Below are 12,193 nucleotides of genomic sequence, written 5' to 3'. Positions count from 1 at the left end.
GAGAGAGAGAGAGAGAGAGAGAGAGAGAGAGAGAGAGAGGGAGGTGTGTTCTTCTTGCATTGGCAGTTTTTAAAGCAACTTTAATTTAAAGTAAAATAATCAGTATGCCATTGGGGGATATTTTAGGGCAGCCTACCCTGAGCTCTGACAGTACAATTGCAGATGCATCCTTCATCACTCTCTATTTGGTGTGGTTCAGCCCAGAATTTGAGGAATGGAACAAATAGAGCCCTTTTTCACATTCATGGTTTCACCTGAGTTTACTCATTTGAATTAAGTTAATCTTGAGCCCAGGAACAATCTCTGAGGAAGGTGCTAAGCCCCTGCTAAAGCATATGTATAAGCACCCTCCACAAATAAGATATTTAGCATTTTAGACATGATTGGTTTCTAGCTCAGTTTTAAGTTAGAATTTGTGGGGCTTCTGCAAAAAAAGTTTGACATTTTGTGATCTTTAAGTTTCTTGTATTTCGATCTCCTAAAGCTTTCAACCAAGAGGAATAGATATGGTATAATGCAGAGAAGGGGTATCATTCTACTTACTTGCATCACTGTTTTCTTCAATGCTGGCTGTGTACACATTTTGTGTAAAGACTGGAGGGTTATCGTTTATGTCCATAACTTTGACTCTAAGCTCAAGAGGCCTTTCTAAATCTTCACCCCGTGAATTCAGAGCCCGGCAATAGATCTGTGCAAAGTTGGAAAAAAATTGTTTTTCTCCACCAAAGGAAATTAAGTAAAATGATTGAAAATACATAAGGAAAAGTGCAAAGAAACAATTTTCCCAGTAAATTCAGACTATGTTACAGTCTAGTAATTTAAATACTATCAAGACATTTGGTCACATGTATATGTAACACATCAGAGAATCCTGAACTGTAAACATTTATTTTCATACTCTTTCTATCTCTTCAAGCCCTTTATTTGGTTTCAGTCTGCTGTGTGTTATTGGTCTACTGTGTTTGATCAGAAGTAAGCATTAGTCCTGAGATGATATTTTTTAAAAACAGGAAGAAAAATAATATGCATAAATCAAAACACACTGCTGTGACTTACCAAGAAAAGTGGAGTTATCTCTCTGTCCACCACTGAGGTAATGTTAATTTCCCCAGTCTGAGGATTAATGGTGAACACTCCGTAAGGTGGTCGATCAATTCCTACCCCAGAGATGCGGTATGTAATCTTCTGTTTCACTTCGCAGTCTGATCGAATCTATGAGGAAAATGACTAGAATTTTAAAGCAGACCATGAACTTCACGGTGTAGTCGAGTGAGAAAGGAATAGCTTTGTAGCCAGATGGGTTTTGTATTAAAACCTGGCACCGTGACCTAGGCCTGTGCCTTGGAAAATTCACTTAACTTTGCCAAGCATCACCTTATAATGGGATAATACCATTTATATCGTAGGTCTGTTGTGGGGATTTTTATGAGGTGACATATATACACCCCACCCCAATGCCTGACACATGGCACATACATGCTTGATGCTAGATTTGTTATTATTGACACTATGTTTTTCACTTCTCTGATTTTCTTTGCATTTAGAGAGATTGACAGAAGAAATCACAATCTTTATTATTTTTTTAAAACTTTATGTCATATTAATATGTACCCTACTTAGTCTTGAGTTTGAGATTTAATCAAAATGGCAGATAAGTTAAGAAAATCAGAAGAGTAATAGTGTTTAAAGAGATTGGCAATAATTTTATAAATCAAAACCTACTGTATCACTCATCTGCCAAATAGACTTTTATGGCAAATATTCTGCTATTTAGATTTTGTTTTAATAGTTTTATATCTGTGGCTCATAAATTTAAACAAAGGTAGTTTAAATTTTGAAATCTAACCTATATACTAAAGATGAGAACACTCAGTAAAATACAAAGTTTTGTTAACCAAATATCCACAATTAAATAAAAGCAGCTAGAAATACAACTTGGATGAGCTCTACTCTAATCCAAAGATCTCATTTATACAGATGAAACTCCAAAGACTCCCCAATGCAAATAATAATAGTAAAAAGAATATACAATATAAGTGGGGTAACATGAAGCTATAATTGTGAGTTGAATGGAAACAATAACAGTTTAAAAGTTTCCAAAAATTCGAAAACTTCTGAGTGAGAATAAATCTCTTTACTTGAGCTGAAATTATATCTGTAATATCATTGCTGGTGCTTACTATATTTTTAAAGTAAAGCTTTAAGGGAGGACTTCTAGTAGATCACTACTCTTGACTTCAATAGTGGCCCCAAGCCACGATGCTTAGAAAGCGCTAATGAAGCTGTTAATGTGGACCTTATCCTTCATGGATCAATTTATGACGTTCTTCCCTTAACTCTCCTTCCTTATTGAAAACCATTATTTGAAATACCTTTTAAGGCTCCACTAATTTCTGGATGTAGGCATCTAGTAGCAACTTTTGACGCTGTCCTTACTTTCTTGGAGATAATTAATCGATTCTTTAAACTTTTGATTTTGGGGAGGGATGGTCAGAAGAATAGTAGTAATACACATATAAATTTCCTGTAACACGTAGGTGATGATAAGCAGAAGACAAATGGACAAAGCCCAGTAATGCTGGAGATCCAAGTTTCTCTTCTAGGGTCACACAAGAACCCTCTGCTCTGTGTCAGCTTTCAGAATATGTTAGTCACAATGGCGTCTCAGCAACATGAACAAATGACTACACATAATCCATCTTCCTAAATCACTATGGAGTAGTGAAGGCTGCAAATCCTCAGAATGTTTGAGGGCTTTCCTGCCCTGTAAGAGCATTTGTTATCAGCACAGGATACTCCTGTTATTTCATCACTTACTCTGGCAATTGGATTCCTCTTGGAGTTGTCCTCTCCTTCTCGACAGGCCGCAGCAAACTTGATCCACTCCCGCTTCTGTCTTCTGACAGTTTGCCATTTTGTAGCGCCGTTTTCAATGTCTAATTCTTTCACCTTAAGCAAAAATAGTTCACGTTTTCTATAGTGCTAGAACAGTTTTACTTAGTAAGGACATTTATTCAACACCGTAGGGTGTTCCCAGAAGAAGCAATGATGCTGAATTTGAAGGACAAAAAATATTTTTACTAATTTACAACTCGAGATAGATATAGCTTGGTCATCTTACTGGCTACTTCTTTTGGAATCATCTCACTTCTAACTATATGAGTCGAGTGAAGCAAATTTCATTATGTGTGGAGCTCATAATGTGTTATATTGAATAATAATATGATGTATGTAATTTTTCTTCTTTCAATCTATTCTCACCAGTTAGCACACATTTAGTCCTGTCCACAGAAACATTTGGTTCATGCCAAATAGACCTTGATATTGGGTTCTGTCCAAAATGTCCATGGAGATATCAAAGCCAACCCATCTACCCAACTCCATGTGACATTACCAGTTAGGCTATCGAGGCAAGGTATTATTGGCAATATAGCCACAGCATAGTTATTGAACCAATAAAATATAGTATTTTTTATGTATTAATCCTACAAACCAAAAGTATATGTAATGTTATGGGCTATTTGGACCCAAGGGCATTTTCTAAGCATGGATGTTTTGGACAGGATGAAATATCAAGGATCATTTGACATGGACCAAATATGCTTACTGATGTTTTAGATAGAACCAAATATCAAGGACCTGTTGCCAGGGACTGAATGTCTCTGTGAACATTTTGGACAGGCCCAAATGTCTTGCAAGGATTCTCACCTCACCTCACCCTTTATTAAGCTGACTAGGCTTTCTTGTCTCCAGAGTTTAAAAGATTACTGGTGTTCCATGTGAGTGCATCCCACGCAAAAGGAAATTTGTGCTGGTGAGCATACTCTCCTAAAACAGGGGAGGGATTTTTCTTTTCTGTTGATAAGGACACCACTCTGGCTATGCATCCAGATATATTATTGCAGTGTTAGAAGAATATATAACTGAAATGATGGTACCGGCAATAATCCCATTGACACCTATATGGATTTTCAGAGCTGTCCATTTGTATCTCTGCTTGCTATATGTTTTTCTCTTTATAGTCTTTTTTTGGAGGATGTTTAATAATTTTATTCTATGAAAGACTTTAGAAAGTTAATACATGCATAAAAATATTTGTATATATGCAAAAACATCTGCATATATATATATGTATATATATATATTTGTAACTTCTAATGTGTTTGTTGAGATATAGATAATTGTATGTTTATTTAGACTAAGGCTTCATTTAATTACCACTTTGAGGGAAAGGGATGTCCCACGTGAATTGTGCTTATCCTTTCAAGAACCAAAGCATTTACATTTTCCATTTTGATACAACTTCCTGAAATGTGTCACTCATTCCCTGTTTTGTCAAAAAATTAGAAAAGTAATGATATTTTCTTTCATTATTTGATATCATCAATCATGGAAATTTAACTGCTATAATAAAATAAAGCCCTGCCAGAGAGGACAGTAGCTTTATTTCCTGAGTCCCACTCTAAATGTTGGGGGGTTTTTTTTTGGTATTTTTCTCTCATTGATTGACCATCCAATTGTCTTTCTTGCTGATGTAACTGTCTAAAAATCTTCTTTCTATTCTAATGTGTTACTTTACTCCTTTGGTTTTGCTTTAAGCTGAGAAACATACAAATGAGCTACTAGTATAGTTTGATAAGTAGGAGTTACTATGACACTGAAGTATCACAAACCATACCTAAAAGCATCGAAATTTAGGATTATGGGTTTTACTATTACTATTTCATTTTGACAGAGGTTCTTTCTCCTTTTATCTGTATAATTATAGTTTCAAATATTCTGATTTTTGATATATGATGCACTACAAAATGCAGTTTTTCTTTCCATTTTAAATTGAGGAAATAGTTTTGATAATTATACATTACCTCAACAATAAATTCACTGTTTACTTCCAGCACCACCTGTGATAGAAAACACATTAGCATAAATTTGCATAATTTAAAGGAAGCAATGTCATGAAACTATTGACAGGGTTTTCTGATTAATTCATTTCTTAAATATACATTTTGCTAATAATATGGAATTAACATGGGTAACACAAAATTAATAACAGGCTTTTTGCCCTCCAAAAGCTTTTAAACTTTTAAGGAAGACGAACAGATAACTATAACAAGGCAAGTTAGGATATGAGCTCAACAGAGGCACCCATGAGCTCAGGGGAAGGGAAAAGCAGGCAACTGAAGTTATCAAGTGAATTTTGGGAAGATCTCATAGAAAAGTAAGGATTTCAAAGGGCTCTGCTCGATGAAGCTACTTTGATAAGAGGAATTGATGGGGGAAAAGTTTCAGCCAGTAAAACATGAACACAGATGTAAAGGCACTAAGTTTCAGAGGATGTTCCAGGAATGGTAAATGATATTATTAGCTGGAAGGTAGAGGCAATAGTGAGGAGACATGGGAGACAAGGTTTGGAATGTCAGTTTGGAGGCAGATCATGAAGTGCTTTATATACCGAACTAAGGAGTTTGGGCTTTATTGGATAAGGGACTGGAATTGACAAAAACATTGTCTTTAAAACATGTCATTGGTATAAGGGAAAATTACAAGGGAAAAGCACTTGAAGTTAAGACACTTACAAGTTAGCAATTGCTTAGGTAAGGCATAGTTAGAACATGAACGTGGGTACTGAAGTGGCACTGGGAAGGAGAAAGGAGGCATTTCTGAAAAACTGATAGGGCTTATAGACTGTGAGTGCAAGGGGAGAAGGTGTCAGATAATTGGGGTGATTTAAGCTTGGCTTTCTGGGACAATGGAGATACTTTGAACAGGAACAGGAAATCCAACAAGAAAATATCACTGCAGGGAGAGACTGGACCAGGTGGAGTGGGTACAAAGCAAATTTTGCAAGTGTGAGGGAATGTAAGAGGGACTGAAGATGTGGGTGGGGATTTGGGATGACAGCTGAGTCCAAAAGGGGGAAAAACAGAGGTGAGAAATTTGACAGTAGGCCATAGTGTTTCCTCTTTACTCCCTTTCTCCCTCATGTGTAATTTTATTAGATATTATAAATATTTGGAACTGGAAAAGAAGTTGGTTTAATTTGGTTGCATAGGATGTTTTCCTTCATAATAAATATTGCCTTTGAGGGTTAGATATTCTTTCTGTTAAAAAAGTAGATGATTCTGAAAGGTGTAAGAAAAAGTAAAAATCACACAGATTCCGACTTGGAGATCATCATTGTTAATACCTGGAGAAATTCTTTCAGACTTTTTTTCAAAAACACATACTTACACAAATTGTAATTTTTTTAGACCAAAAATGAATATTATTATACTCACCATTTAGTAACTTTTTTTTTTTACTCAATGATTATCACAGTAGAATTTCATGTCAATGAATACATTCAGACATCATACGTTTTGATGGTGGCCTTAAATATCATTTATGCTCCGGAGATTGGGACACGAGGATGACAGCAAACCAATAGATTCTGCAGTTTAGAGCAGACTAAACTCTGACATGTGGTTCTCAGGCACTGTTTTTCAGTGGGAGGTTAACTGAAAGCGCTACCTTGGTGATGCCAGAAGGTTGGTGAGCTCGGCACGTGAGCCCACAGTTAATAAGAAGCTGTCTCTCCTTGTCTTCAGCTTTCCACTTGTCTCTCTTTTTTCCCTCTCTTCCACTTCTCCTTTTCTTTTCTCTCCTCTTTGATATTCTCTTCCATCTGTTCCTCTGGCCCTTCCTGACTCTGTCTTAGGCCTGACAGAGAATTGCAGTAGCCTCATTATGCTGCTTACCCTCAGAGCTATCATCAACCCATTACCCAACTTTAACTCAAAGTAGTGAGTCAGTCCTAGTTGCGGTTCTGCTCATAATGCAATCAGGAGTGTGGCAGGTGATTTTCATTGTATCCTCACCCTGGTTTCCATCAGCTTACAACAAACCTGCAAGGTTAATATTGTATCTACACAGAATTAAAATCAGATCTAAAATGGACCCAAATTACCATGCTACTGATTTTTCTTTCTTTTTTTTTTGTCGTTAAATTAAACTCTGGTGCCATGGTGCCCAGGCAAGCAAACCAAAACCAAGCCTGTAAGTGCCTCAAGGCTACAAAATTGAAACCTAAGGACAGACAGTCCAAACAGCCAACTAGGCTTTAGGCTATCACCAGTCAATAATGTCTTACTTTGCTCCTGCTTTTTCTGCATAAAAGGACTTTCCCAGCTTCCACTGGTGGCACGTTTCTAACCACTTCTGGCTTGGTGATGCCTGATTCTAAATGATTTTTGCTCACATGAATTCTTTAAATTTTAATATGCCTCAGTTAATCTTTTAACAACTAATTTATTGAACACCTAAAACGTCTTTTGAATTACCTGATATTATTTCACAAATCACTTGGGTTTTGCTTAAATTCTGCTATCATGTAATTGTGGCCCTTGGCTCCAGGAAAGATATCAATGTTGGTATTACTATTACTAATATTGCCTTGAAAAGGCCTTCAAAAGATTTTGCTTATGTAGCATTAAATTTTTTATTGAAAAAATGATGTGTGTCTTCAAGATTTTCTATAGTGACATCTAAAAATTTTCATAATAAGTTTAAATAGCTGCAAAGGATGGAATTTAAGAATATGGTAAATGTTGATATTTTAACATAAAACTATTATATTACTTTTTACATGTAGTCAACAGGATCTAAATGTTGTAGTCATTTGATGCCCTGTTCCATCCATTAAAAAATAGATGAATTTTTTTAATAGTTGCGAATTTTATTTTATTTCAATTTCTCCTTGAATTCCTATATTCTATTTCTATTTAGTGAACCATATCCTCCATAAATTCATCCTACTGGAATACATTTTTAAGTTTTAAATATCATTTAAATATAAATATCTGTTATATTTTGTAACAAAAATATGTGTATGAATATAATTTTATTTTTATGGTGATTTCTATAGCTGTAAGTCTCTTAAGTGTTAAAAATCAATTTCTTCTAGGTTGAATTAGCTTTACAATTATTATTAGCAACACAACTGATTAAACAATGTGGAAATATGAAAATTTTGATACAATATCATTAAATAAAGAAAGTAAAGTGTTTTTTTTTTTTTTTTAAGCTGAGCCATCCTGCTGCCTATTGGCAGCTTAGCGGCAGCTCAGCTCGGGCCAGGCATCGAACCGCTGTTGCTCAGAGCTCAAACTCTTGAGTGAGCTCTTAACCAACTGAGCCTCTTGGCCGGCCCCAGAAAGTAAAGTTTTATCAGAAGTTTATTGCAAAGACATGGATGAAACTTTTTAAAAAGTAGTTCATGAATAAACACTAATTACTGCTAAAGTTAAACAAATTTTAGCATGAATTTTATTTTGTTTTGTTTTTCAGTTGTAAGTACTAGGAAAACTTGTTAACATAAATAGGTAAATGATAGTGGGGATTTTTTTTTTACTAGCAGAGTCATTAATTCTTTAAAATTGTTTTGAATTTATCACTTAAATCTGCAGAGCAATCTATCATTAAAAATGATTTTTTTTTAATTGGGGAATTGGGGGAGGAGAACAATGCTGGGGAATTCGGGAAGAGGAACAGTGTTGGGGAGTTGGGGAAGGGGAACAGCCAAGTTGTTGTCCTTCAATCTTAGTTGTGGAGGGCGCAGCAAGTTCAGCTCCAAGTCCAGTCACACCACTGAGCCATCCCAGTGGCAGCTCAGCTCAAGGTGCTGAACTCAGTCTTAGTTGCGTGTGAGTGTAGCCACTATCCCATGTGGGAGTCTAATCAGCAGCCTCGTTGTTAAGAGCATGCAATCTATCCCCTGAGCTACTCGGGCGGCAGCTCAGCTCAAGGTGCTGAGTTCAGTCTTCAGTTATGGGCGGGCATAGCCCACCATCTTGAACAAGCAACCTTGTTGTTAGAAGCACATGCTCTCACCAGCTGAGCCATCCTGCCACCTGATGGCAGTTCAGCGACAGCTTGGTCGGGGGCAGCATCACTGGCCCATGTGGGAATTGAACCGGCGACCCTGTTGCTCAAAGCTCGCACTCTTGAGCAAGCTCTTAACCAACCGAGCCACTCAGCTGGCCCCTAAAAATGATTTTTAAATGACTTATTAGCTGACAACTAGATTAGGTCCTCTTTTGAATTTTGTTGAAAATACGTAATTGAAAAACCGCGACATGCAAAAAGATTCATTATGAGCTTTAAAGCCAATTCTCTTTCTTAATACTGATATTGATATTTTGGATTATTCCTTAGTTTAGTTTAGTTTTACAATTCATTGCAGTGCAACCTAGTAATATTTGCAATGGGTGAGAGGTGTGACTTTTTAAAACGGGTGTTCAGGAGTAGAAGAACCAGCTTGATACCTCAGGTTCAGGTGCATGTTCAGCAGAATTACTTAAGGAAAGACTATACATGTGGAAACTGAGGACCTAGTAAATGATTCCTTCAAATGTATCTGCACTTGTATCCTTTGAAGTGCTTATGTATCTCAGGGATATCTGTGCTCCAATTTGAAGACTATTGTCACAGCAGCAATTAAGATGACATCAAGTTTCTTAAATCAATATATACTTCTAAATCAAATAATTTATATCTTAAAAAAATGGACATGTAGCCCTAAATTATAGGTTAGCTTCATAATAAGTAATGTGGTGTAGACATAAATCCTTTAGACTTGGAGGTAGAAGAACTGAGTATGAGTCTTGACTCTGTTTACCAGCTATGTGACCTTGGCTAAATCCCCGGCCCTACCTCTGATCTAAATAAAGTAAAAACGTGAAAATTGTTGGCTCAGTACGTTTATAAAGAGGAAGAAACAGTGAATGAAGTTTTCTTCTGTGCTTCAAAGGGTGTGCTGACAGCACTTCCTAACATGTAAAAGTACTAGCTAATTATGTTAAAAGACTTGAAATTAGGCACATCACTGCCAGAAGAGAGGGGGTGGAGGGGTGGGTGAAAAAACATGAAGGGAAATATAGTCAATAATGTGATAACTGCATGGTGACAGATGGTTGCTAGACTTACTGTGGTATGCATATTGTTAAGATATATAAATGTTGAATTATTATGCTTTACACTTGAAACTAATCTAATAATATATGCCAACTACACTTCAATAAAAAATAATAAGAAATAAACACTTTCACCTGGAAGGGAAAAAGAAAAGAAAAAGAAAAAAGAAATTCACCACATCAAACAGATTAGCCCTCAGTTTAAAAGGAAGTGTTTTGAGTTATTTTACCTTATTCTTGTCCTCCCTACTGAACCCAAATCAACTAAAGGATAGCAAGAATCCCAGGGAGCCCTGAAAATCCTTGGGTATGAGCTCTTTTTCATCCGTTTGCTATCCCTGACTTTTTTTTTTAGGCTGAGGCAGTTACAATGATAGATCCTAGGGTTCTTATGTAGTAGAACTTATATTGTGCCTGATGGAGGCCTGTGCGGTGCACTTCTGGTGTTTCTGTATTCTGCTTAGCTGGCTTTACTGATGAGGGTGGCAGTAGCCACACCCTTCAAATCTCCTCTTCCCGTGCAGGTCTCACTGAAGGAATGTGGCAGATTTTATTCTCAGGCCCTATGGAGTCATGATCCCTGCTGGGAGGCTCCTTATTTTCCAGGAAATACTTGTGAAGGGGTGTTTTGGAAGAAACTTGAAATGATGCCATCTTCCTACATTGCACACAGCATCACTACATGAACCTCAATTAAATTGTGAAGACTAGTTATGGGTTCCTGTATAATTGCAGAAATCCCTTGCCTATAAAAGTCACCTTTTAGAGCCTATGCAGGTCACATATCATCCTAGGATGAGGTTTGGCCTGAGAGCCTCCCTGGAATGGCGATGGCTGAACGATTTGCCAAAATGGTAGAGTACTATCAGGGAGAGTTAGAGGCACCTGCAGTTGAGGGAGCAAAAACAACCCAGAGAGATGTTTGGTATCCCGAGTGCGTTACAGTTTCTGTGGCCTAGTTGATGAGAGAGTTTCCTGTATTCCTTATTGCTTTGGACATCCTTACAATAAATTACATTAACTAAAGTAAACTGAATAAGGCTCTTTCTGGCAATATAAATGTCTGAGAAGCTAAAAGATATGTGTCTGTGCTAATCTCTGAGATCATGATGAAGGCTAAGATGGAGGACCTGCCCAGAAAGGGATCACATGTTGAAAGACGGAAGAAGGCAGATAAACAAGAAAAGTCTCTGGGATGTTACAGACATTTAAAAAGATGTATGCACAGGATGCAGCACTGGCCCAAATGTGAAAGGAGTCAATTCTGGAACAGGAGATGCTTTTGAACATGTAGTATTGGGTTCAAAATCTGACTGTACCATGTATAGGTTGTCTGAATCATTGAGGCCCTGAAAGTTTTTTTATTTGTAAAATGGGGATCGTTCTATTTACCTTTCAGGAGTTTTATGTGTGTGAAATAACTTTGTTAAGTATAAAATGTTTTGCTAGTGTGGTGTGGGAATGGGAATGCAATGAGAGACCAAATCCCAGAGATATTTCTACATCCTGCAGGAAAGAAAGAGAATCCACTTGTTCTCTGTTTTAAACCCTCAAGCTCACTTTGAAGTTCACTAACCACATTAAAGTTGCCTATTAGCGTATAGGTGGGAAGTATGGTGAAGTGACTTGGTAAGAAAGATAAATTAGAAACTAATTCCATTCATTCATTCAAAAAATTTTATTGATAAATATTATGTGATAGTCACTTTCCTTTGTGTGCAAGTTAAGTTCCAACCTGTTATGATGTATAGATTCCTGGGAGAATAATAGTATATCCAATATTCTATAGCCATCCAACCTTTGGCAAATTGCTGAAGTTTTCCTGGGCCTAGTTTTCTTTTTCAATACTTTCTCCTAGACAGAATATGACGATTTTATGTGAGGTATATGGAGCCCAAGTCATTACATGTGCTTATTGCAATATTAGAATACATATTATTCTCTTATACACTGAGTGTATTTAAAGTAGTAGCTACTGAACAAGGCTATTTTTCATCTCTATAACTTACCTTTTTGAAGTCAGTTTTCTTGGTCATTTGCACACCTAGTACCTTATTAATAAGCAGCTCTTTCCTGGGTAATACTTATAAAAATAATTGAGTAATGCAATTGCCATCCTCATAGGACTATAGTAGAGGTGCCAAGTTTAAGCCTAATTATACCACTTTTGTTTATAATTGAAGGTATATCAAGTAGTGGTGTTTTAGTTTGTAAGCTGTGTAATTTTCTATGTAGAAAGGAAG

General features: G+C 36.6%; 1 protein-coding gene across 1 annotated transcript in view; it reads right to left on the bottom strand.

Moving 5' to 3' along the window:
* Positions 1-11,986, bottom strand: part of DSG4 (desmoglein 4) — a 37,111-nt gene extending 25,125 nt beyond the window's left edge. The window contains exons 1-5 of the mRNA XM_019631625.1: positions 11,960-11,986; positions 4,866-4,901; positions 2,818-2,949; positions 1,057-1,212; positions 544-688 (exon numbers count right to left, since the gene is read on the bottom strand). Of these exons, the coding sequence (XP_019487170.1) occupies positions 544-688; positions 1,057-1,212; positions 2,818-2,949; positions 4,866-4,901; positions 11,960-11,986 (496 nt within the window). The remainder of the gene's footprint in view (positions 1-543; positions 689-1,056; positions 1,213-2,817; positions 2,950-4,865; positions 4,902-11,959) is intronic.
* Between the last annotated feature and the right edge of the window lie 207 nt (positions 11,987-12,193).

The sequence above is a fragment of the Hipposideros armiger genome, unplaced genomic scaffold (assembly GCF_001890085.2).
Source record: "Hipposideros armiger isolate ML-2016 unplaced genomic scaffold, ASM189008v1 scaffold_1022, whole genome shotgun sequence".
Lineage (NCBI taxonomy): Eukaryota > Metazoa > Chordata > Mammalia > Chiroptera > Hipposideridae > Hipposideros > Hipposideros armiger.
The sequence above is the reverse complement of the archived record's forward strand: the minus strand, read 5'-3'. Positions and strand labels throughout refer to the sequence as shown.